General features: G+C 45.6%; 1 protein-coding gene across 1 annotated transcript in view; it reads left to right on the forward strand.

Annotated features, from left to right (window-relative positions):
* The window catches only part of SASH3 (SAM and SH3 domain containing 3), a 77,936-nt gene that overhangs the window by 47,833 nt on the left and 2,462 nt on the right, over positions 1-27,641 (forward strand). The window contains exons 2-7 of the mRNA XM_075322372.1: positions 1,550-1,642; positions 16,253-16,405; positions 16,553-16,682; positions 23,186-23,343; positions 26,409-26,615; positions 27,450-27,600. Coding sequence (XP_075178487.1) covers positions 1,550-1,642; positions 16,253-16,405; positions 16,553-16,682; positions 23,186-23,343; positions 26,409-26,615; positions 27,450-27,600 — 892 coding nt within the window. The remainder of the gene's footprint in view (positions 1-1,549; positions 1,643-16,252; positions 16,406-16,552; positions 16,683-23,185; positions 23,344-26,408; positions 26,616-27,449; positions 27,601-27,641) is intronic.

Consider the following 27,641-nt stretch of genomic DNA (forward strand, 5'->3'; position numbering starts at 1 on the left):
CTGCTCCTATGTACAAGAATATAACTACTATAATACTGCCCCTATATACAAGAATATAACTGCTATAATACTGCCCCTATGTACAAGAATATAACTGCTATAATACTGCTCCTATGTACAAGAATATAACTACTATAATACTGCTCCTATGTACAAGAATATAACTACTATAATACTGCTCCTATGTACAAGAATATAACTACTATAATACTGCCCCTATGTACAAGAATATAACTACTATAATACTGCCCCTATATACAAGAATATAACTGCTATAATACTGCCCCTATGTACAAGAATATAACTACTATAATACTGCCCCTATATACAAGAATATAACTACTATAATACTGCCCCTATATACAAGAATATAACTACTATAATACTGCCCCCTATATACAAGAATATAACTACTATAATACTGCCCTATGTACAGGAATATAACTACTATAATACTGCCCCTATGTACAAGAATATAACTACTATAATACTGCCCCTATATACAAGAATATAACTACTATAATACTGCCCTATGTACAGGAATATAACTACTATAATACTGCCCCTATGTACAAGAATATAACTACTATAATACTGCCCCTATATACAAGAATATAACTACTATAATACTGCCCCTATATACAAGAATATAACTACTATAATACTGCCCCTATATACAAGAATATAACTACTATAATACTGCCCCTATGTACAGGAATATAACTACTATAATACTGCCCCTATGTACAGGAATATAATAAACCTCTTTACATTTTGGATGATCCTTTCATTCGTCTCAGTCTCATATTTCTGTTGCTTCCTTCTGGAGGTCGGAATCGGTGGTTGTTGCTGTTTTGGGGATGTGAATCCTTATTGTGGAGTGTTTCTTAGTTTGAGGAACTAAATAATTTTTTGGGTGTGGGGTTTTTTTTTGCCAAAAATGTTTGTTTTAGAATTTCTACTTGTTTCTGGAATTTTATGATGTGTTAAGGAGGAACCTGAGTGGAGTTTGCGGCTCTCGCACTGAGGCCGCGGTCGTGTGGAGCGGACACTCGGGGTCGTGTGGAGCGGACACTCGGGGTCGTGTGGAGCGGACACTCGGGGTCGTGTGGAGCGGACACTCGGGGTCGTGTGGAGCGGACACTCGGGGTCGTGTGGAGCGGACACTCGGGGTCGTGTGGAGCGGACACTCGGGGTCGTGTGGAGCGGACACTCGGGGTCGTGTGGAGCGGACACTCGGGGTCGTGTGGAGCGGACACTCGGGGTTGCGGGGATCTTAGGGCAGTGACGTCACATTTCTTCACTGAGGTCTGTGACTTTTCGCTCTACAGAGAATAATTATTGGTAAATTCCACTTTATTATTAGACACAAAAGAAAAACATTTTATGAAACAATCACAAAATATCAATAATCTCAAAATGAATTTTAGAGGAAAAAGTTGACAATATTCCCGGACGTCTCTGTTCCGTGTTTGTTTTTGGATTTTCACGTCATTGTTGAATTATCGCACATTTATAATTTCCTTTGTTCTTCCTTTTTCCTCTTTAGCTGTCATTGCAACGTTCCAGCAGTTTTAAGGACTTTGGGAAATCGAAGAGCAGCTCTCCGGTCGGCGAGAAGGAGTTCAGCCTGGAGAATGACGTGAGTCCGCGGAGCGCAGATTGTCACATAGTGCCATAACAATGTGTGCAAATACATGTAGAGCAAAAATGACTGAGCAAACCAAGCCCAGGAGCTGCTGGAATCCACCTGAGATACGTGATTTGGTGACTTCTTCTCTCCTTGGGTCATTGGCGTAGACAGTTGTATTTTGATTACAGCTCTTGAGGTTTATTGTTTCTTCTTTGCCCTTTCTCTTTATGTACTATGTGGAATATTCAGTCATCGGCTCACACCAATCATATTAATTGATAAAACATTAATTATTAATATTTCTAATTTTGGAAGCTTCTCACTGTGCAGAATGTTTTGCACAGTCCTGTGTATAAATTCCAGTATAAGAGCAGAAGATTGACTGTTCCGCTGTCTCTGCGGTGCAGCATCGCACGGACGGCCTCTTTTTGCTGCTATTAGGTGGTATCATTTATACAGAATCTGTTAGTACAGGATACCGCAGCCGCGTTTCCAGACCTCGTGACCCAGAAAACCCCGCTGTAAGATGCAGACGTGATCGGTTTAATATCAAAATATTGCAGTAACTTTCATATTTACCATCGGATTCTATTCTGTATTTAGAGATGAACGCTGCAAGGTTAGTCTTATACAAAAGGACCCTAGGAGCGATACCTTAATTGGCCAACGAGAAAGCACAACGGCTCCTCCAGGCAGGTTTACAAATCACACCTCCTACCAAAAACCTCCTGCTGCACTACATCTGCTACATGTGAGCTCTGCTGCACTACATCTGCTACATGTGAGCTCTGCTGCACTACATCTGCTACATGTGAGCTCTGCTGCTCTAAAACTGCTACATGTGAGCTCTGCTGCTCTACATCTGCTACATGTGAGCTCTGCTGCACTACATCTGCTACATGTGAGCTCTGCTGCACTACATCTGCTACATGTGAGCTCTGCTGCTCTAAAACTGCTACATGTGAGCTCTGCTGCACTACATCTGCTACATGTGAGCTCTGCTGCACTACATCTGCTACATGTGAGCTCTGCTGCACTATATCTGCTACATGTGAGCTCTGCTGCACTATATCTGCTACATGTGAGCTCTGCTGCACTACATCTGCTACATGTGAGCTCTGCTGCTCTAAAACTGCTACATGTGAGCTCTGCTGCACTACATCTGCTACATGTGAGCTCTGCTGCACTACATCTGCTACATGTGAGCTCTGCTGCTCTAAAACTGCTACATGTGAGCTCTGCTGCACTATATCTGCTACATGTGAGCTCTGCTGCTCTAAAACTGCTACATGTGAGCTCTGCTGCACTACATCTGCTACATGTGAGCTCTGCTGCACTACATCTGCTACATGTGAGCTCTGCTGCACTATATCTGCTACATGTGAGCTCTGCTGCACTATATCTGCTACATGTGAGCTCTGCAGCACTATATCTGCTACATGTGAGCTCTGCTGCACTATATCTGCTACATGTGAGCTCTGCTGCACTACATCTGCTACATGTGAGCTCTGTTGCACTATATCTGCTACATGTGAGCTCTGCTGCACTATATCTGCTACATGTGAGCTCTGCTGCACTATATCTGCTACATGTGAGCTCTGCTGCACTATATCTGCTACATGTGAGCTCTGCTGCACTATATCTGCTACATGTGAGCTCTGCTGCACTATATCTGCTACATGTGAGCTCTGTTGCACATCTGCTACATGTGAGCTCTGTTGCACTATATCTGCTACATGTTAGCTCTGCTGCACTACATCTGCTACATGTGAGCTCTGTTGCACTATATCTGCTACATGTGAGTTCTGCTGCACTATATCTGCTACATGTGAGCTCTGTTGCACATCTGCTACATGTGAGCTCTGTTGCACATCTGCTACATGTGAGCTCTGTTGCACATCTGCTACATGTGAGCTCTGTTGCACATCTGCTACATGTGAGCTCTGTTGCACTATATCTGCTACATGTGAGCTCTGCTGCACTATATCTGCTACATGTGAGCTCTGCTGCACTATATCTGCTACATGTGAGCTCTGTTGCACATCTGCTACATGTGAGCTCTGTTGCACATCTGCTACATGTGAGCTCTGTTGCACTATATCTGCTACATGTGAGCTCTGCTGCACTACATCTGGTACATGTGAGCTCTGTTGCACTACATCTGGTACATGTGAGCTCTGCTGCACTACATCTGCTACATGTGAGCTCTGTTGCACTATATCTGCTACATGTGAGCTCTGCTGCACTACATCTGGTACATGTGAGCTCTGTTGCACTACATCTTGTACATGTGAGCTCTGCTGCACTACATCTGCTACATGTGAGCTCTGCTGCACTACATCTGGTACATGTGAGCTCTGTTGCACTACATCTGGTACATGTGATCTCTGCTGCACTATATCTGCTACATGTGAGCTCTGCTGCACTATATCTGCTACATGTGAGCTCTGCTGCACTATATCTGCTACATGTGAGCTCTGCTGCACTATATCTGCTACATGTGAGCTCTGCTGCACTATATCTGCTACATGTGAGCTCTGTTGCACTACATCTGCTACATGTGAGCTCTGTTGCACATCTGCTACATGTGAGCTCTGTTGCACTACATCTGGTACATGTGAGCTCTGCTGCTCTACAGATTGCGTATTTTGGCGCCAGATGCACCTCTTGCGGATCGCTTCTGAAGCAAGAACATCAGATAGGTTCTGCTAATGACCCTCGACTCCTTCTCTGCTGTAATCAGATCTCAGGTGCGGAGAAGAGGGAGAGAATAATTTCTCCATTTTCTCCGCTGCCCATCTTTGCATATATCAGACTGCACTCTGATGACATCCGAGTGCAGTGCAATGTTTCACTAGATCCATAGACTTGTATAGGTGCGTTTTATGCAAGACTCTGCCAAACATGCTGCACTTCTGTTCTAATGCCGATATAGTATGAGAAAAGAATCGCAGTTGGACACTGCCTCATAGTTTTACACTGGAGCGAGTGCACTCATGCATGTAGAAGGCAAGTGGGAACGAGGCCTTAAGCTGAAGCTGCGGCGGTTGCACGCTGGTGATCAGCCATCGAGGTTACACCAGGGCGCAGCGTTACTGATGGGAAGCTCCACAATGACACCTGATCTGCTCTGACAACTCTACTTCAAAGAGCAGCAGAGATGTGGCAGGAATCGGGGGCGGAGGCGGATGTAGCAGTCACTGGTGTCTGTTATAATGTTGCAGGGTTTTAACCCTTTTGTGATTTTGCATTTGAAGCAAAGGTCCATGACGGTGATGGAGTACAGCGGCGTCTCATAGACACAACAGTAACTCTGTCTCTGCTCAGCTCCCTCTAGTGGTGGCTGCAGGTATTATCTTTTGACTTCAGCTGCATGAAGGGATTTTAACAGGTTCCTCTAGATCAGAGGGGGCCACAGGACGGACCCAGACTTGTGACATCAAAAACAATAGGCTGAAATTAATTCTGCTGAATTGTAAAATTAACATATTAATTACAATTACATAATAATATTAATTGTATCACGTAATATTGAGCAGAATAAGGTCTGATTCTCTGATACCGCTGAGTCCTGTGACCCTGCAGCTTATGCCGTATTCTTACCACTAGCTCTGATCAAAAGCATAGAATTTACTCTGTTATATTCTGCTTCTGTATTTACACCTCGTACCTTCCAACACATATTACAGTCATATGAAAAAGTTTGGGCGCCCCTATTTATGTTAACCTTTTTTCTTTATAACAATTTGGGTTTTTGCTATTTCAGTTTCATATATCTAATAACTGATGGACTGAGGAATATTTCTGGATTGAAATGAGGTTTATTGTACTAACAGAAAATGTGCAATCCGCATTTAAACAAAATTTGACAGGTGCATAAGTATGGGCACCTCAACATAAAAGTGCCATTAATATTCTGTAGATCCTCCTTTTGCAGAAATCACAGCCTCTAGTGGCTTCCTGTAGCTGTTAATGAGTTCCTGGATCCTGGATGAAGGTAGATTTGACCATTTCTGTTTACAAAACAATTCCAGGTCAGGTAAGTTTGATGGTCGCCGAGCATGGACAGCCGCTTCACATCATCCCACAGATGTTCAATGATATTCAGGTCTGGGACTGGGATGGCCATTCCAGAACATTGTAATTGTTCCTCTGCATGAGTGCCTGAGTAGATTTGGAGCGGTGTTTTGGATCATTTTCTTGCTGAAATATCCATCCCCTGCGTAACTTCAACTTCGTCACTGATTCTTGCACATTATTGTCAAGAATCTGCTGATACTGAGTTGAATCCATGCGACCCTCAACTTTAACAAGATTCCCGATGCCGGCATTGGCCACACAGCCCCAAAGCATGATGGAACCTCCACCAAATGTTACTGTGGGTAGCAAGTGCTTTTCTTGGAATGACGTGTTTTTTTTGCCTCCATGCATAACGCCTTTTTGTATGACCAAACAACTCAATCTTTGTTTCATCAGTCCACAGGACCTTCTTCCAAAATGTAACTGGCTTGTCCAAATGTGCTTTTGCATACCTCAGGCGTCTGTTTGTGGCGTGCTTGCAGAAACGGCTTCTTTCACATCACTCTCCCATACAGCGTCTCCTTGTGCAACGTGCGCTGTATTGTTGACCGATGCACAGTGACACCATCTGCAGCAAGATGAAGCTGCAGGTCTTTGGAGGTGGTCTGTGGATTGTCCTTGACTGTTCTCACCATTCTTCTTCTCTGCCTTTCTGATATTTTTCTTGGCCTGCCACTTCTGGGCTTAACAAGAACTGTACCTGTGTTCTTCCATTTCCTTACTATGTTCCTCACAGTGGAAACTGACAGGTTAAATCTCTGAGACAACCTTTTGTACCTTCCCCTGAACAACTATGCTGAATAATCTTTGTTTTCAGATCATTTGAGAGTTGTTTTGAGGAACTTATGCACCTGTCAAATTTTGTTTAAATGCGGATTGCACATTTTCTGTTAGTACAATAAACCTCATTTCAATCCAGAAATATTACTCAGTCCATCAGTTATTAGATATATGAATCTGAAATAGCTGCTGCAAAAACCCAAATTGTTATAAAGAAAAAAGGTTAACATTAATAGGGGTGCCCAAACTTTTTCATATGACTGTATAAAGTTCCCAGAACCCCCCCCACAGTATGATGGCCCCAGAACCCCCCCACAGTATGATGGCCCCACAGCCTTCCACACAGTATGATGGCCCTAGAACCCCCCACACAGTATGATGGCCCCACAGCCTTCCACACAGTATGATGGCCCCAGAACCCCCCCACAGTATGATGGCCCCACAGCCTTCCACACAGTATGATGGCCCTAGAACCCCCCACACAGTATGATGGCCCCACAGTCCCCCACAACGTATAATGTCCCCACACAATATGATGGCCCCACAGCTCCCCACAAAGTATGTCTTCACAGCTCCCCACATAGTATAATGCTCCCCGCAGCCCCCCCACACACAGTATGATGTCCATAGAGCCCCTCACACAGTATGATGTCCATAGAGCCCCTCACACAGTATGATGTCCCTAGAGACCCAACACATTATAATGTCCCAACAGCCTCCCACATAATATGATGGCTCCACAGCCCCCCAACACAGTATGATGGCCCTTCTACCCCACACAGTATGATGTCCCCACACTGTATGATGGACCCACAGCCTCCCACACTGTATGATGCCCCCACAGCCCCACACACTATGATGTCCCCACAGATCCCCACACAGTATGATGTCCCCACAGCTCCCCACACCACAGTATAATGTCCCACAGCCCCCCCGCACAGTATGATGTCCCCACAGCCCCCCGCACAATATGATGTCCCAACAGCTCTCCACACAGTATGATGTTCCCACACAGTATGATGCCCCCACAGCCTCCCACACATGACGGCTCTCATAGTATGTATATACTTGCGTTACTCCCATTCTCCCGATTCTCTGCTCCGGTCTTTGCTGTGTGCATAGAGGTTCCGCACAGCAGACGCTGAGTGGTGACATAATTTCTTCTACTGTCTCTCTCGCACATGCTGAATAGTGGAAGAAGGAGCCAATGGCCCCTGCTCCACCATTATATTTGCTGCTATCTGCATCCTGAGAATGCAGATACCAGTGATCTTGGGATGCAAGGCAGAGGAGAGTGGCCGCACGGTGCAGACCCGGGGCAACAGTTTTCAGCCTCTCGGCTGTCTAGCTCCACGGGCTGTTTAGGTGAGACTACAATGGGTCTCACTGCCGTTTTCAAATTATATTGTCATGTGTGCACGCGAGAATAAAATAACGAGTCAGTTATGTCTTTCTCTCATGACTGATGCCAGTGATTCTGCTGCAGTTTATTGTTCAGAAAACTTTATAGTTCTAGGGGAGTAAAGGGTGTAGACAAAATATAGTCCAATCAAATATCGCAGGCTGGACTCAAGACGTATAGGAATTTGCATAGTCTCTACTGGATTGGTTGTTCCAAACTTTGGGAATTCCACTGTTTCTCAACTTCTTGGGCGTTGTCCAGGATGTAGGAGCCATCTTTAAGTTACATGTGCTAGTATATTGTATTAAGGAAAATCACTGAATGTGTGTGTGTGTGTGTGTGTGTGTGTGTTAGTAAGAAACAAAAGCATTAATAAATATGTGTTAGACTAGATCAAATAAACTATATATTAGAGTCTATGAAATGGCTGAAATAAGTATTTTTGGTTACTTATTTGTTATCCTCAACAGTCCCCCCTAAAGACTTATTTCTGCCATTTCTGAATACTAAGGGTACTGTGTTCCCTTAGAAAGAGAGGAAGAAAATATCTGTTGAGAGAACCTGCCTGACTGAATGTTGAGGCATGGGCGGAGAGGGAAAGGGGTTTTCTTCACCGGTTTGAGACCAAGGACTCCTAGGCGAGTCCTTACCCTTTGTAGTTGGACTTTCCCAAGTCTCAAGGTTCTCTAAGTCCTTTCTTCTACCTGTTTTGGCAATGATGGTCTGTGACTGTACAGGTCTTTTGAAAAGGATAAATATGAGCAGGACACTCAATGCAGCTCTGGTGGATCGACCCTTCTGCAATGTGGGTGTGAATCCATGTTGTCCTGCCTTCGAACTTCATCAAAGTTTCTGTGGTTAGGAGAAGCTGGATCAGCTTATCTAGTCTTGACTCATGGCTCTTTCTCATCTAGTGCTTTTAGGATCAATCAGTCCCCTGACTGGAGACCATATGCTACTAGCTCTAATTTAAGATCTGGAATTGGAAAATACACCTGTTTATTACACTAGTTGGTCAATCATATAAAAATTGTACATGCCTGTGCTAAACCAAAAAATATCTTACATAAAGACCTGTTTGTTACGAAAAGAAAACAAAACATACATTTTCACGATTTACCAATTTCCACCTTTCTATAAAATATACAGTTTTTTGTAAACCCATTTTTTACATACCACCTTCATCATGTGCTTCTCAGCAATAACGTTGTTTTCTGCACTGGAATGCCTCTGACCAAACCTGGAAAGATATCTACACAACACGCACAAACTTGCATAAAACCTGCTTATGATATACATCTATAATCATCTGCAGTCTCTGATATGGGTAGAGCAGGTGCGGGGTGTGTTTCTGCGGACTCTTTACAGTTTTCCTCACATTGTTTTAGGCACGTGTCTTACAAGACTTGGTGAATATGTCCACCTGGGTACTGAACCCTGGTGTCACCAAGGCACGCACTGATAACTGTCTTTCACAGATTTCAGTCCATAGGCATCCTGGGCCATCAATGAGAAGAGAACTCATGGCAGAGAAAGGTTACCGCCCTTTTTGCACAGACCTTCCTCAGTCAGCTGGCTCCCTGCGCCTCACACTCCAATCCTTGTTGAACCGTTTGTTCGTGTAGGGATTTAAAAACACAAGGAGTGGCAGGTGTCACCGAGGTATGGTCCGTATTGGTGAAAGACTCTCAACTCTAGGCCTGTTCTTTGTCAGCTACACCTGTGCGAGGATCTCCTCTAGCTCCATCACCATCAGCTCAGATCTCGAATTTATCTTCAGTATACCTAGCTCATTTGACAACAAGAAAAATCTAGAGCCTACATACACATTTAACCATCTTACCCACTCCTGTTCTACCCATCTAGAGAGGGCATCAATATATCACTGCCTCCTGTACCAATAGGAGGGGAGGGAGTGGTTCAAATTTTGATTACCTCATGTTGTGTAAACCGTATATAACTGAATAGGATAACTGAAGTGAGCACTAATATATATATTATGAGTGCAAGCCAAAAATTACATATTATATACGGATAAGGCTGCACATCAAACTTAGATAATAGTATAATGCCTCAAGCATATGGACAAATATTGGAATATACAATGAAAAATGCTACTTGCTAATTTGAACATGTGAATAATGAATTGCATACCTACCATGAATATTAGGAAAAAGGAGATATTTAGCAATCGCATTGATCAATGTAACTGAGCCCCAAGGCCTCGTCAAGGCATATCTCTATATTGGGGTCCCTAGCTCTGTGACCCTAACTGTGTGTCATCTCATTGCAATTAAAAACTGCTATGGGTGGAGAGGGGTAACTAAGGACTTTCTTATATAGGAGATGGAAAAAACATGGCCGAAAGGGGCGGAGCTGTGTTCACATTCAGAAAAAAACTACATATAACTGAATAGGATAACTGAAGTGAGCACTAATATATATATTATGAGTGCAAGCCAAAAATTACATATTATATACGGATAAGGCTGCACATCAAACTTAGATAATAGTATAATGCCTCAAGCATATGGACAAATATTGGAATATACAATGAAAAATGCTACTTGCTAATTTGAACATGTGAATAATGAATTGCATACCTGCCATGAATATTAGGAAAAAGGAGATATTTAGCAATCGCATTGATCAATGTAACTGAGCCCCAAGGCCTCGTCAAGGCATATCTCTATATTGGGGTCCCTAGCTCTGTGACCCTAACTGTGTGTCATCTCATTGCAATTAAAAACTGCTATGGGTGGAGAGGGGTAACTAAGGACTTTCTTATATAGGAGATGGAAAAAACATGGCCGAAAGGGGCGGAGCTGTGTTCACATTCAGAAAAAAACTACATATAACTAAATAGGATAACTGAAGTGAGCACTAATATATATATTATGAGTGCAAGCCAAAAATTACATATTATATATGGATTGGGGCTCCGTTACATTGATCAATGCGATTGCTAAATATCTCCTTTTTCCTAATATTCATGGCAGGTATGCAATTCATTATTCACATGTTCAAATTAGCAAGTAGCATTTTTCATTGTATATTCCAATATTTGTCCATATGCTTGAGGCATTATACTATTATCTAAGTTTGATGTGCAGCCTTATCCGTATATAATATGTAATTTTTGGCTTGCACTCATAATATATATATTAGTGCTCACTTCAGTTATCCTATTCAGTTATATGTAGTTTTTTTCTGAATGTGAACACAGCTCCGCCCCTTTCGGCCATGTTTTTTCCATCTCCTATATAAGAAAGTCCTTAGTTACCCCTCTCCACCCATAGCAGTTTTTAATTGCAATGAGATGACACACAGTTAGGGTCACAGAGCTAGGGACCCCAATATAGAGATATGCCTTGACGAGGCCTTGGGGCTCAGTTACATTGATCAATGCGATTGCTAAATATCTCCTTTTTCCTAATATTCATGGCAGGTATGCATTTCATTATTCACATGTTCAAATTAGCAAGTAGCATTTTTCATTGTATATTCCAATATTTGTCCATATGCTTGAGGCATTATACTATTATCTAAGTTTGATGTGCAGCCTTATCCGTATATAATGTTGTGTAAACCGTAGCATATCCAGTGTAGAATCGACCAACATCTTGTTCCATCTATGAAAACAAACTAAAAATATGCATTAGATCATTCTTAGAACTTTAACTCTGACCATGATACAGTTAGTGGTCATCTATACTTCAAATGACTGAAAATACTAAATGAATAACATATAGGACAAGATTTCCCTGCTTCAGTTAACAGATATGCTTCATAGTAATCCAGCAAATGTCTGCTGCGCCCTCTACTGCTGGAAAATATAATCGATGACGATTACTTCTCCCCCCTTTTTTTTGTTTTTTTGTTTTTGTGTACCAATCTGGCAAAGTTCATAGCTTTTATGCTGCTATTCTCTAAAAGGAAAAATAAGACAGCAGGCAATAAATTACTAGAAAACCCAATTAAAACAAACAATGGATATAACCCATACACTGCTGGGGAATATTGAAACCTTACGATAGACAACACGGTTCGTATATACTATATCTATAAAAGAAAGGAAAACCAATTAATAAAATACTGGCAGTCTGTATGCAGTCACAAAATAAAAATATATTGTCCAAATAAATCACCATAAAAAAACAAAACCCCAAAAGAACCTAATTCGCACATCTCAAGAAATCTAATTTTCCCTGCAAAGTTAATTTAATTATTTGGATATGAGCAGAAAACTAAAATGTGACATCCTGAACTTAAAGGGTTAATCAAACTCTTCTCCAGTTGGGAGGGGCGACAGTCCATTAGTCTCTTTTAGCAGAAGCCAGAGGAAAGGGAAAAAATCCCTCTTCTTCTGTTTTAAAGAAGACATAGCTTTGAAACTTTTAACTCTCCATAATACACATTTCTGTTGGATGTATTTTTTTTTCCTTTTACATGGATATAACTTCTGACATCATTGGGGCAAGAAGTTTAAGATTTTTTTTTTTTTTTTTAACTAACGGTACAAAATATGTATTTACCTGCCTTTATTTTTTTTTTTTAAGATATAATGCTGCTGGACTTTTAAAATACCAATTGTTTTATGTGGACAGTTGCATCTTTCTATTTACCAATTCTTCAAGATTTTTGCTTATTTATCTTTGACTTGCATTTGTTGGATAGCTGAGTAAGCAAATATACTATTTTCTGCTTATTCAATTATTTGAGACTTTTATGGTGTTTATTCTAGAATCACTTCTTTCCCCCCCTAAAAAAAAACACATTTTTTTAAAGGGGATGGGTTGAGAACTTTGGACAAAGAACCCATTGAGGGGGGCCCTAGCTAAGCTGGGTGTATATGGGGAGTGTCTACATTATTATGCATTTATGCGCTGTGCTATCGGCTACGATTCTATAAACGCCTACATTTATGCATGATTCCTATGCAGGACAAGGGATTCAAAGTTCAAAATAACAAATTTTGTACTTGTAAACTCTCTATATTTTTACCGGGCTAAAAGAATCCCAAAAATCTTTCAATTATCAAAAAGTGCTTTAAGATAGAAAACCTAGCACAATTACATGTACATTCAACACTCAGTCAAAGTTTTTTTTTTTTTCTGCTACTTCTCCGGGGCTGCCTAGACCCCCCCCCCCTCTTTCCAGATGCCCCAGCTTTCCTTTGTTACAATGATCCTGTTACGAGCATTTTTGAAACTGAACTAAGGAGTGATAACTTCGCAATCTCATCATAGATTCTTTACACTACCCATGTCCACCGTACCGGGCTGTAACTTTTTCTCCCGGAGGTACCCACAATTGTACACAACTTCTTACAATCCTTCAGCTCATGTGGGAAAAAACAATTTCTTCTTGAACAGAGTATACATAGTGCTTTAATGGGACTGGCCAGCTCCAATCAGAATCCTTTCCCACTTCGCTGCATATGGAAGGACGTTCTTATTGACATCCAACTCATCTTTCTCCATGCGTTCCATTCCTATGGCTTCAAATGCAGCAGTGGTGCATGTGTTAATACACAGGGGAATACGCTGATTCTAACACTATTATTCACCTGAACCCCCCCCCCTCCTTGCCATGTAAAGAGGACACAATTCCCGCGTCCAACACATCGATACTATACTTCCCTTCTCCATGTGTTCCTATTTCTCCGGCTATAGACACGGCAATAGATATGATACAAACACAGGGGGAGCGCTGGTTCCCTTATCTCCCTGTTCCAAACAAACTCTGTCATTCCTACAGATCGCTGCAGCTGCCCCCCTCCTACTGTTCTTAATTAGTCATCACTGTCAGTCCGCTGCATATGAGCCCCCTGCTTCTCCCTTTTTGCAGCCTCATAACACACGAGCAGTCAGATCCTAATGACCTACACCCAGCACTCAGGGGTCTCGGTCCTTCCCTTCTCAAGGTCACCGGCGAATAACAGTCACACCGTTAGGTCTTGGGTGCTCCCCCATTCTCCGGACTAGTGACTGCCCCCCTTTCACCAAGTGTCACTCAAGCCACAGATAGAACAACACATACAATGTATATGAAGCTTACCATGGACGGATGAGGGCGATCAATCCTCGTTATCGAGTGACCCTTGGTTACTTGTGGAGTAGCCCCTTGCGTCCGGAAAGTGGAAGATCTCACTCTTTCGGTGCCCCACGATTAATAGGTGCCAGCTGTTGAGGTGAGACTACAATGGGTCTCTTACGGTCTGACTGCCGTGTTCAAATTATATTGTCACTAGAAATAGGTCCGATGCTATCGCATCGGGAGTGCGGTGAAATAAACATCTGTCTATGCTTAGTGGTGCTGACAGGAGCAGTGGTGAGTGGGGCTGGAGGCATACAGATCTGGTGAGGGGGGGCTGGAGGCATTCAGCATTCAGTTTTGGTGAGGGGGCTGGGGGCCTACAGATCTGGTGGGGGCTGGGGGCCTACAGATCTGGTGGGGGGGCTGGAGGTATACAAATCTGGTGGAGAGGGCTGGAGGTATACAAATCTGGTGGAGAGGGCTGGAGGTATACAAATCTAGTGGGGGCAGGCTGGGGGTATACAAATCTGGTGGGGGCGGGCTGGGGGTATACAAATCTGGTGGGGGCGGGCTGGGGGTATACTGATCTGGTGGAGGGGGCTGGGGGTATACAGATCTGGTGGAGGGGGCTAGAGGTATACAAATCTGGTGGAGGGGGCTGGAGGTATAAAAATCTGGTGGAGGGGGCTGGAGGTATACAAATCTGGTGGAGGGGGCTGGAGGTATACAAATCTGGTGGAGGGGGCTGGAGGTATACAAATCTGGTGGAGGGGCTGGAGGTATACAAATCTGGTGGAGGGGGCTGGAGGTATACTAATCTGGTGGAGGGGGCTGGAGGTATACAAATCTGGTGGAGGGGGCTGGAGGTATACAAATCTGGTGGAGGGGGCTGGAGGTATACAAATCTGGTGGAGGGGGCTGGAGGTATACAAATCTGGTGGAGGGGGCTGGAGGTATACAAATCTGGTGGGGGGGCTGGGGGTATACAGATCTGGTGGGGGGGGCTGGGGGTATACAGGTCTGGTTGGGGGCTTGGGATATACAGATCTGGTGGGGGGGGGCTTGGGATATACAGATCTGATGAGGGGGCTGGAGGTATACAAATCTGGTGGGGGGGCTGGGGGTATACAGATCTGGTGGGGGGGGGGCTGGGGGTATACAGATCTGGTGGAGGGAGCTGGGGGTATACAGATCTGATGAGGGGGCTGGAGGTATACAGATCTGGTGGGGGGCTGATGTCCCCTGCAGCAATGAGCACATTGTTTAGTAATGTGCTCTTGCTGGTTCCCTTCTGTCCCCTATTATGCCATGTCTCACCTGTCCTCCGTGCCCGCGGAGCCTCCAGCTGCAGCACACAGACTCCTACGTGATAGGGTGCGGTGTATGGAGCGGCTGCTGCAGGTTGATGTCATGGCTTGGCTTTACTGCAGTTGAATGCTTTACGGCGCCACAAAGCATTAAACTGCAGTAAAGGGCTGACAGTAGAAGTGACGGCGGCCCCGGACAGGTGAGTATACAGCAGTGCGCACGTGTGTGTGCGTGCGTGCGTGCGTGTGTGTGTGCGCGCGCGTGTGTGTGCGCGCGGGTGTAGTGTATACATGCATGTGCGCTACGCTATGTAATAGGAGAACAGACAAAACTGGTGATTATGTAAGTAGATGTGTGCACGCGAGAATAAAATAATGGACTACGAGTTAGTTATGCCTTTCTCTCATGACCGACGCCAGTGATTCTGCTGCAGTTTATTGTTCAGAAAACTTTATAGTTCTAGGGGAGTAAAGGGTGTAGACAATATATAGTCCAATCAAATATCGCAGGCTGGACTCAAGACGTATAGGAATTTGCATAGTCTCTACTGGATTGGTTGTTCCAAACTTTGGGAATTCCTCTGTTCCTCAACTTCTTGGGCGTTGTCCAGGATGTAGGAGCCATCTTTGTTACATGTGCTAGTATATTGTATTAAGGAAAATTACTGAATATATATATATATATATATATATATATATATATATATATATATATATATATATATATATATATATATATATATATAAAATGTGCGTTAGTAAGAAACAAAAGCATTCATAAATATGTGTTAGAATACATCAACTAAACTATATATTAGAGTCTATGAAATGGCTGAATTAAGTATTTTTGGTTACTTAATTCTTATCCTCAACAGGGCCAAATAGGAAAAGTCAGATGGGGCGATGTGACCCAAGGGCCGCACTATTCTCCAGGCCACTCTGCATTAGATAATCTGATTGTTTCCTGCTTTTTAATTTCTTTACTTAAAGTTATTCATTTTTTTACTGTAGATCCCTGAAAATGAGAATCCACCTGTTCCCCAAGGAACAGAAGAGAGTAAAAATAGTGGAGGAAAGTTCAGCAAGAAATGGCGAGCCGTGATATCCCGGACAATGAACCGGAAATCAGGGAAAAATATGATGAAGATGATGGCGGATGAAATGGTGAGGAAACAATGCGAGTAACCCATGGAGCACCCACCCCCCACCCATATCAATGCTCAAAGTGTAAACACAATATTTCCACCTTTTATTTTATATATGAGATGTGAGCATGTTAGACAATTCTAGTGTAATTCTGTTCTGTTGTAGGGAGATCAAGGAGAGCAAGGGTCCATGTCACCAATTTCTCTGGACGGGAGCATGGATGGAAGCTTCTCAAGAAAGTTTTCAGATTCTGAGGACCACCAGCACCCGGCGGCCAGCAGACAGACGTCCAGCGGTGAGAACAGGGGCTGGTTTTGTACATTGAAAATCATAATCGGTATTAGTTTTGTCATGAAAGTTGCAATAATCCTCACATTACACATTAGATTCCCATCACATTTCAGATTTTCTTCTATAAAGACGACTTTTCTCCAAATTCTTCAGGTAGAATGTAATGGTGTCTGCAGAGCGGTATACATCATAAAAGGAAACATTGTTACAGAGCGGTATACATCATAAAAGGAAACATTGTTACAGAGCGGTATAAATCATAAAAGGAAACATTGTTACAGAGCGGTATACATCATAAAAGGAAACATTGTTACAGAGCGGTATAAATCATAAAAGGAAACATTGTTACAGAGCGGTATACATCATAAAAGGAAACATTGTTACAGAGCGGTATACATCATAAAAGGAAACATTGTTACAGAGCGGTATAAATCATAAAAGGAAACATTGTTACAGAGCGGTATACATCATAAAAGGAAACATTGTTACAGAGCGGTATACATCATAAAAGGAAACATTGTTACAGAGCGGTATACATCATAAAAGGAAACATTGTTACAGAGCGGTATAAATCATAAAAGGAAACATTGTTACAGAGCGGTATACATCATAAAAGGAAACATTATTACAGAGCGGTATAAATCATAAAAGGAAACATTGTTACAGAGCGGTATAAATCATAAAAGGAAACATTGTTACAGAGCGGTATACATCATAAAAGGAAACATTGTTACAGAGCGGTATAAATCATAAAAGGAAACATTGTTACAGAGCGGTATACATCATAAAAGGAAACATTGTTACAGAGCGGTATACATCATAAAAGGAAACATTGTTACAGAGCGGTATACATCATAAAAGGAAACATTGTTACAGAGCGGTATACATCATAAAAGGAAACATTGTTACAGAGCGGTATACATCATAAAAGGAAACATTGTTACAGAGCAGTATACATCATAAAAGGAAACATTGTTACAGAGCGGTATACATCATAAAAGGAAACATTGTTACAGAGCGGTATACATCATAAAAGGAAACATTGTTACAGAGCGGTATACATCATAAAAGGAAACATTGTTACAGAGCGGTATACATCATAAAAGGAAACATTGTTACAGAGCGGTATAAATCATAAAAGGAAACATTGTTACAGAGCGGTATAAATCATAAAAGGAAACATTGTTACAGAGCGGTATACATCATAAAAGGAAACATTGTTACAGAGCGGTATACATCATAAAAGGAAACATTGTTACAGAGCGGTATAGATCATAAAAGGAAACATTGTTACAGAGCGGTATACATCATAAAAGGAAACATTGTTACAGAGCAGTATACATCATAAAAGGAAACATTGTTACAGAGCGGTATACATCATAAAAGGAAACATTGTTACAGAGCGGTATACATCATAAAAGGAAACATTGTTACAGAGCGGTATAAATCATAAAAGGAAACATTGTTACAGAGCGGTATACATCATAAAAGGAAACATTGTTACAGAGCGGTATACATCATAAAAGGAAACATTGTTACAGAGCGGTATACATCATAAAAGGAAACATTGTTACAGAGCGGTATACATCATAAAAGGAAACATTGTTACAGAGCGGTATAAATCATAAAAGGAAACATTGTTACAAACGTCCCCTCATCCCGGTGCCGGACTCTGCTTCCAGATCTGTATCCTCTGCACGGTGCGGATCACTGGCGCTCTGCTGACGGTGCGGGGGCTGGACGTCTACTGATTCATCAGTCCTGTATGTGGAGAAGACAATGATGTGAATATATAGAATGATCAATGAATCCGTGTGAGAGAGACTGAACGCCAAGGAACCCCAATATCTGCACCCCAAAACTCAGTGTGCGGGATAGGAGTGGATTGTAATTTATCCGTGCTTGCACCGGTATACACCGCCATTAATCCCCTCTGTGACTGGCATTATTGCACGGTGCTCATGGAGGGCAGCACTGGTATACACCGCCATTAATCCCCTCTGTGTCTGGTATCATTGCACGGTGCTCGGGGAGGGCAGCACTGGTATATACCCCCATTAATCCCCTCTGTGTCTAGTAACATTGCACGGTGCTCGGGGAGGGCAGCACTGGTATATACCCCCATTAATCCTCTCTGTGTCTAGTAACATTGCACGGTGCTCGGGGAGGGCAGCACTGGTATATACCCCCATTAATCCCCTCTGTGTCTGGTATCATTGCACGGTGCTCGGGGAGGGCAGCACTGGTATACACCCCCATTAATCCTCTCTGTGTCTAGTAACATTGCACGGTGCTCGGGGAGGGCAGCACTGGTATATACCCCCATTAATCCCCTCTGTGTCTGGTATCATTGCACGGTGCTCGGGGAGGGCAGCACTGGTATGTACCCCCATTAATCCCCTCTGTGACTGGTAACATTGCACGGTGCTCATGGAGGGCAGCACTGGTATATACCCCCATTAATCCCCTCTGTGTCTAGTAACATTGCACGGTGCTCGGGGAGGGCAGCACTGGTATATACCCCCATTAATCCCCTCTGTGACTGGTAACATTGCACGGTGCTCATGGAGGGCAGCACTGGTATATACCCCCATTAATCCCCTCTGTGTCTAGTAACATTGCACGGTGCTCGGGGAGGGCAGCACTGGTATATACCCCCATTAATCCCCTCTGTGTCTGGTATCATTGCATGGTGCTCTGGCGGGGCAGCACTGGTATATACCCCCATTAATCCCCTCTATGTCTGGTATCATTGCACGGTGCTCGTGGAGGGCAGCACTGGTATATGCCCCCATTAATCCCCTCTGTGTCTAGTAACATTGCACGGTGCTCGGGGAGGGCAGCACTGGTATATACCCCCATTAATCCCCTTTGTGTCTGGTATCATTGCACGGTGCTCGGGGAGGGCAGCACTGGTATATACCCCCATTAATCCCCTCTGTGTCTAGTAACATTGCACGGTGCTCGGGGAGGGCAGCACTGGTATATACCCCCATTAATCCCCTCTGTGTCTGGTATCATTGCATGGTGCTCTGGGGGGGCAGCACTGGTAAATACCCCCATTAATCCCCTTTGTGTCTGGTATCATTGCACGGTGCTCGTAGAAATTGTAGGAATTGTCACATTTCTTTACAAACACTCCACATTTTAGGAGGTCAAAAGTAATTGGACAAATAAACCAAACCCAAACAAAATATTTTTATTTTCAATATTTTGTTGCGAATCCTTTGGAGGCAATCACTGCCTTAAGTCTGGAACCCATGGACATCACCAAACGCTGGGTTTCCTCCTTCTTAATGCTTTGCCAGGCCTTTACAGCCGCAGCCTTCAGGTCTTGCTTGTTTGTGGGTCTTTCCGTCTTAAGTCTGGATTTGAGCAAGTGAAATGCATGCTCAATTGGGTTAAGATCTGGTGATTGACTTGGCCATTGCAGAATGTTCCACTTTTTTGCACTCATGAACTCCTGGGTAGCTTTGGCTGTATGCTTGGGGTCATTGTCCATCTGTACTATGAAGTGCCGTCCGATCAACTTTGCGGCATTTGGCTGAATCTGGGCTGAAAGTATATCCCGGTACACTTCAGAATTCATCCGGCTACTCTTGTCTGCTGTTATGTCATCAATAAACACAAGTGACCCAGTGCCATTGAAAGCCATGCATGCCCATGCCATCACGTTGCCTCCACCATGTTTTACAGAGGATGTGGTGTGCCTTGGATCATGTGCCGTTCCCTTTCTTCTCCAAACTTTTTTCTTCCCATCATTCTGGTACAGGTTGATCTTTGTCTCATCTGTCCATAGAATACTTTTCCAGAACTGAGCTGGCTTCATGAGGTGTTTTTCAGCAAATGTAACTCTGGCCTGTCTATTTTTGGAGTTGATGAATGGTTTGCATCTAGATGTGAACCCTTTGTATTTACTTTCATGGAGTCTTCTCTTTACTGGTGACTTAGAGACAGATACACCTACTTCACTGAGAGTGTTCTGGACTTCAGTTGATGTTGTGAACGGGTTCTTCTTCACCAAAGAAAGTATGCGGCGATCATCCACCACTGTTGTCATCCGTGAACGCCCAGGCCTTTTTGAGTTCCCAAGCTCACCAGTCAATTCCTTTTTTCTCAGAATGTACCCGACTGTTGATTTTGCTACTCCAAGCATGTCTGCTATCTCTTTGATGGATTTTTTCTTTTTTTTCAGCCTCAGGATGTTCTGCTTCACCTCAATTGAGAGTTCCTTAGACCGCATGTTGTCTGGTCAGAGCAACAGCTTCCAAATGCAAAACCACACACCTGTAATCAACCCCAGACCTTTTAACTACTTCATTGATTACAGGTTAACGAGGGAGACGCCTTCAGAGTTAATTGCAGCCCTTAGAGTCCCTTGTCCAATTACTTTTGGTCCCTTGAAAAAGAGGAGGCTATGCATTACAGAGCTATGATTCCTAAACCCTTTCTCCGATTTGGATGTGAAAACTCTCATATTGCAGCTGGGAGTGTGCACTTTCAGCCCATATTATATATAGAATTGAATTTCTGAACATGTTTTTGTAAACAGCTAAAATAACAAAACTTGTGTCACTGTCCAAATATTTCTGGCCCTGACTGTACCCCCATTAATCCCCTCTGTGCCTGGTAACATTGCATGGTGCTCGGGGAGGGCAGCACTGGTATATACCGCCATTAATCCCCTGTGTCTAGTAACATTGCACGGTGCTCGGGGAGGGCAGCACTGGTATATACCCCCATTAATCCCCTGTGTCTGGTAACATTGCACGGTGCTCGGGGAGGGCAGCACTGGTATATACCCCCATTAATCCCCTCTGTGTCTGGTAACATTGCACGGTGCTCGGGGAGGGCAGCACTGGTATATACCCCCATTAATCCCCTCTGTGTCTGGTAACATTACACGGTGCTCGGGGAGGGCAGCACTGGTATATACTGCCATTAATCCCCTGTGTCTAGTAACATTGCACGGTGCTCGGGGAGGGCAGCACTGGTATATACCGCCATTAATCCCCTCTGTGTCTGGTAACATTGCACGGTGCTCGGGGAGGGCAGCACTGGTATATACCCCCATTAATCCCCTCTGTGTCTGGTATCATTGCACAGTGCTCGGGGAGGGCAGCACTGGTATATACCCCCATTAATCCCCTCTGTGTCTGGTAACATTGCACGGTGCTCGGGGAGGGCAGCACTGGTATATACCGCCATTAATCCCCTCTGTGTCTGGTATCATTGCACGGTGCTCGGGGAGGGCAGCACTGGTATACACCCCCATTAATCCTCTCTGTGTCTGGTAACATTGCATGGTGCTCGGGGAGGGCAGCACTGGTATATACCGCCATTAATCCCCTCTGTGTCTGGTATCATTGCACGGTGCTCGGGGAGGGCAGCACTGGTATATACCCCCATTAATCCCCTCTGTGTCTGGTATCATTGCACGGTGCTCGGGGAGGGCAGCACTGGTATATACCCCCATTAATCCCCTCTGTGTCTGGTATCATTGCACGGTGCTCAGGGAGGGCAGCACTGGTATATACCCCCATTAATCCCCTCTGTGTCTGGTATCATTGCACGGTGCTCGGGGAGGGCAGCACTGGTATATACCCCCATTAATCCCCTCTGTGTCTGGAAACATTGCACAGTGCTCGGGGAGGGCAGCACTGGTATATACCGCCATTAATCCCCTCTGTGTCTGGTATCATTGCACGGTGCTCGGGGAGGGCAGCACTGGTATATACCGCCATTAATCCCCTCTGTGTCTGAAAACATTGCACGGTGCTCGGGGAGGGCAGCACTGGTATATACCGCCATTAATCCCCTCTGTGTCTGGTATCATTGCACGGTGCTCGGGGAGGGCAGCACTGGTATATACCGCCATTAATCCCCTCTGTGTCTGGTATCATTGCACGGTGCTCGGGGAGGGCAGCACTGGTATATACCGCCATTAATCCCCTCTGTGTCTGGTATCATTGCACGGTGCTCGGGGAGGGCAGCACTGGTATATACCCCCATTAATCCCCTCTGTGTCTGGTATCATTGCACGGTGCTCAGGGAGGGCAGCACTGGTATATACCCCCATTAATCCCCTCTGTGTCTGGTATCATTGCACGGTGCTCGGGGAGGGCAGCACTGGTATATACCCCCATTAATCCCCTCTGTGTCTGGTATCATTGCACGGTGCTCGGGGAGGGCAGCACTGGTATATACCCCCATTAATCCCCTCTGTGTCTGGAAACATTGCACGGTGCTCGGGGAGGGCAGCACTGGTATATACCCCCATTAATCCCCTCTGTGTCTGGTATCATTGCACGGTGCTCGGGGAGGGCAGCACTGGTATATACCGCCATTAATCCCCTCTGTGTCTGGTAACATTGCACGGTGCTCGGGGAGGGCAGCACTGGTATATACCGCCATTAATCCCCTCTGTGTCTGGTATCATTGCCCGGAGCTCGGGGAGGGCAGCACTGGTATATACCCCCATTAATCCCCTCCGTTTCTTCTATCCAGGTAGCGAGCTTTGCAGCCCCTTATATACGCTCAGTAATAGAGACAGCATCAATATGGAGAACCTCGCTCCTCCGTATACTGGTCCATTCTGTGGAAAAGCAAAAGTCCATACAGACTTCACACCGAGTCCGTATGAAAAGGATTCCCTGAAGCTGCGGGTAAGAACGCTGCAAGTTATAGAGGACGCGCCCTGAGAAATAATATGACGTGTGATGATATAGGTAGGATCCGAATGTCTCCCCTCAGGGTCACTGTATAGAATAAGAAGAAGACTAATAGTGAGTGAATGACCGTGCATTACTGCAGGAGACAAGACAGGCAGGACGCACACATTCACCACCGGATCATGGCGGGTTCTGCTTCCAGCGGGTGGAGCGGGGTCCGCTCGTCTCTGGACATCATATTCCCTCTCCGGAGCCTCCTGCTAGAAATCACTCAGTGCAGCAATACACTAAAGCTCCCTCCAGCTGCGCTGTCTATAGACGGGATATAGGGCTTGTGTGACCCCCGTATGGCAGGGGTTATAAACATAAGAAAATCAGCCGCGGGATCTGCTGGATTGGCAGATTCCATGTCAGTCCCTAGTAATTGACACAAAAGACCCAAATTATGGTAAATGGTTTTTTTGACAATTTTTTGTGCCAAATTCTTCAGAATAGTTTGTGAAATTTGAACAAAATAAAACGTTATAAAATTTGTGCAAAACTTTCCAATCTTCATCAGATCGCACCGGGAGGGGGAGGGGGGACGAGAGAAAATTGGCTCAAAAATTTTCTGTTTTTTTTTTAAAAATTGCAATTGATGAATCGGCCAAAAACATCTGGAAACTCAAAATCCCACATAAAAAAGGGAACACATGAAATAGACTTTAAGGAAAACAGAAATAAGGAGAAGAATGTGGTGCAAATTAAAAACAATTAAAGAACAACAAAAAAAGCAAATGCAACAATGAATCTGGTGAAGGTGTCAGGAGGCTCCGGAGAAGACAAGAAGGGGGAAGGGGAGCGGAGGAGGTGGGAAGCGATAAGTCAGGGATCGGGGGTAGCAGCCATGTGGAGCTCGCCTGTGGAGGGGGAAGTGGAGCGGAGGAGGTGGGAAGTGATGTCAGGGATGTATGTAGCAGTCATGTGGAGCTCGCCCGTGGAGGGGGAAGTGGAGCGGAGGAGGTGGGAAGCGATATGTCAGGGATGTAGGTACAAGTCATGTGGAGCTCGCCCGTGGAGAGGGAAGTGGAGCGGAGGAGGTGGGAAGTGATGTCAGGGATGTAGGTAGCAGCCATGTGGAGCTCGCCTGTGGGGGGGGAAGTGGAGCGGAAGAGGTGGGAAGTGATGTCAGGGATGTAGGTAGCAGTCATGTGGAGCTCGCCCGTGGAGGGGGAAGTGGAGCGGAAGAGGTGGGAAGTGATGTCAGGGATGTAGGTAGCAGTCATGTGGAGCTCGCCCGTGGAGAGGGAAGTGGAGCGGAGGAGGTGGGAAGCGATAAGTCAGGGATGTAGGTAGCAGTCATGTGGAGCTTGCCCGTGGGGGGGAAGTGGAGCGGAGGAGGTGGGAAGTGATGTCAGGAATGTAGGTAGCAGTCATGTGGAGCTCGCCCGTGGAGGGGGAAGTGGAGCGGAGGAGGTGGGAAGCGATAAGTCAGGGATGTAGGTAGCAGTCATGTGGAGCGGAGGAGGTGGGAAGCGATAAGTCAGGGATGTAGGTAGCAGTCATGTGGAGCTCGCCCGTGGAGAGGGAAGTGGAGCGGAGGAGGTGGGAAGTGATGTCAGGGATGTAGGTAGCAGTCATGTGGAGCTCGCCCGTGGAGAGGGAAGTGGAGCGGAGGAGGTGGGAAGCGATAAGTCAGGGATGTAGGTAGCAGTCATGTGGAGCTCACCCGTGGGGGGGAAGTGGAGCGGAGGAGGTGGGAAGTGATGTCAGGGATGTAGGTAGCAGCCATGTGGAGCTCGCCCGTGGGGGGGAAGTGGAGCGGAGGAGGTGGGAAGTGATGTCAGGGATGTAGGTAGCAGTCATGTGGAGCTCGCCCGTGGAGGGGGAAGTGGAGCGGAGGAGGTGGGAAGTGATGTCAGGGATGTAGGTAGCAGTCATGTGGAGCTTGCCCGTGGAGGGGGAAGTGGAGCGGAGGAGGTGGGAAGTGATGTCAGGGATGTAGGTAGCAGCCATGTCGAGCTCGCCCGTGGAGGGGGAAGTGGAGCGGAGGAGGTGGGAAGCAATAAGTCAAGGATGTAGGTAGCAGTCATGTGGAGCTCACCTGTGGAGGGGGAAGTGGTGGAGAGGAGGCGGAAGTGATGTCAGGGATGGGGGGGTAGCAGCCATGTCAAGCTTGCCCGTGGAGGGGGAAGTGGAGCGGAGGAGGTGGGAAGTGATGTCAGGGATGTAGGTAGCAGCCATGTGGAGCTCGCCTGTGGAGGGGAAAGTGGAACGGAGGAGGTGGAAAGCAATAAGTCAAGGATGTAGGTAGCAGTCATGTGGAGCTTGCCCGTGGAGGGGGAAGTGATGTCAGGGATGTAGGTAGCAGTCATGTGGAGCTCGCCTGTGGGGGGGGGAAGTGGTGGAGAGGAGGCGGAAGTGATGTCAGGGATGGGGGGTAGCTGCCATGTGGAGCTCACCCGTGGAGGGGGAAGTGGAACGGAGGAGGTGGGAAGCGATGTCATGGATGTAGGTAGCAGCCATGTGGAGCTCGCCTGTGGAGAGGGAAGTGGAGCGGAGGAGGTGGGAAGTGATGTCAGGGATGTAGGTAGCAGCCATGTGGAGCTCGCCCGTGGAGGGGGAAGTGGAGCGGAGGAGGTGGGAAGTGATGTCAGGGATGTAGGTAGCAGTCATGTGGAGCTTGCCCGTGGAGGGGGAAGTGGAGCGGAGGAGGTGGGAAGTGATGTCAGGGATGTAGGTAGCAGTCATGTGGAGCTCGCCCGTGGGGGGGAAGTGGAGCGGAGGAGGTGGGAAGTGATGTCAGGGATGTAGGTAGCAGTCATGTGGAGCTCGCCCGTGGAGGGGGAAGTGGAGCGGAGGAGGTGGGAAGTGATGTCAGGGATGTAGGTAGCAGTCATGTGGAGCTCGCCCGTGGGGGGAAAGTGGTGGAGAGGAGGTGGGAAATGATGTCAGGGATGTAGGTAGCAGTCATGTGGAGCTCGCCTGTGGAGTAACCCATCATAATGAGACTGGGCGCTGGTTCTGATAGATCTTATCATGTTATTGGACCAGGCTCATGTGTCTTCTTTGGTCTTCAGGTCGGGGACATCATCGACATCATTGAGAAGCCGCCCGTTGGCACCTGGACGGGAATGCTGAAGAACAAGGTCGGATCATTCAAGTTCATCTATATTGATATTATTCCAGAAGAGACTGTTCATCCGAAAAGAGTCCGGACGCACGGACGGAGCAAAAAGTCTCAGCCCAAAAGTCTACAAGAACTTCTGGAACGGATTAACATGCAGGTCAGACTTTACCTCCTCCATTTATCGGGGTGAGAAAGTTCTCCATCGATGGAATAGGTGGAGTTAGGTTGGTGTCCCACCACTTGCACCTTGGTAAACACCAGAATGGAGGAATTATGTCCCTCATTCGCTACTGGTCATAAACCCAGGACTGGGAGCAGCTGAGTGCGCGTCCTGCCCCTCCATGGACAGCTATGGCAGTGATGGCCGAGCGTCATGCACGTCTTGGATATCTTCTTATCTACTGTGCAATGGTTTCTTGATGGAGAGGCAGATCTTCCACAATCTGCTAATCCATTCACCTCCTCCTCGCTGCAGTCTAGCGGCCCCCCGTTCTGGAGATCAGTGTCGCCCCCCCCAGCCACAATCTACAGGCCAGCGGATGGGAGATATCTGGCATAGACTGGAATATTCCTTGAAGTTTCTGTTATTTTTTAAAATAAATGCTCAGATGCACAAAGGGGTAGAGAAAATCCAGGACAAAACAGGAACCTAAATGGGGGTCCCCTGCTAGAGGGGGCCCTAACACAACATTACCATATATCAGGGGGTCCCCTCTTGGCTATTGTGGGGACTGTGGTTCTGAAAAGCCAAAAATGAGTTTCTCCAGGATTAGGACCTATTTCTCTCTGGACCCTCTGGCAGATGTTAGGTTTTCCTCGATGGCACGTGCCCACATGAGACAACAGACGCCGGACCCTCGTGTTTTAGGGGATTGCACTTGTATTTTGGTTGCTTCCTGTTTGGTGGAGTTTTGCATCCACCGCTTCAGTAGGATCATCTGTCCCATCTCCTGTTTGGCCTCATGTCTTATTATCATATTATTATCAATAGGAACATATTGCCACCCTGATGCTGAACGGCTACCAGACGACCGAAGACTTCAAGGACCTGACGGAGAGTCACCTGCTGGAGCTGAACATAACGGACCCCCAGCACGTGGTCAAGCTCCTCACCGCCGCCGAGTTCCTGCTGGACTATGACAGTAAGGAAACCGTATGTGATGCTCGCGGAGAAGCAGCACGA

The sequence above is a fragment of the Anomaloglossus baeobatrachus genome, chromosome 9, assembly GCF_048569485.1.
Source record: "Anomaloglossus baeobatrachus isolate aAnoBae1 chromosome 9, aAnoBae1.hap1, whole genome shotgun sequence".
NCBI lineage: Eukaryota > Metazoa > Chordata > Amphibia > Anura > Aromobatidae > Anomaloglossus > Anomaloglossus baeobatrachus.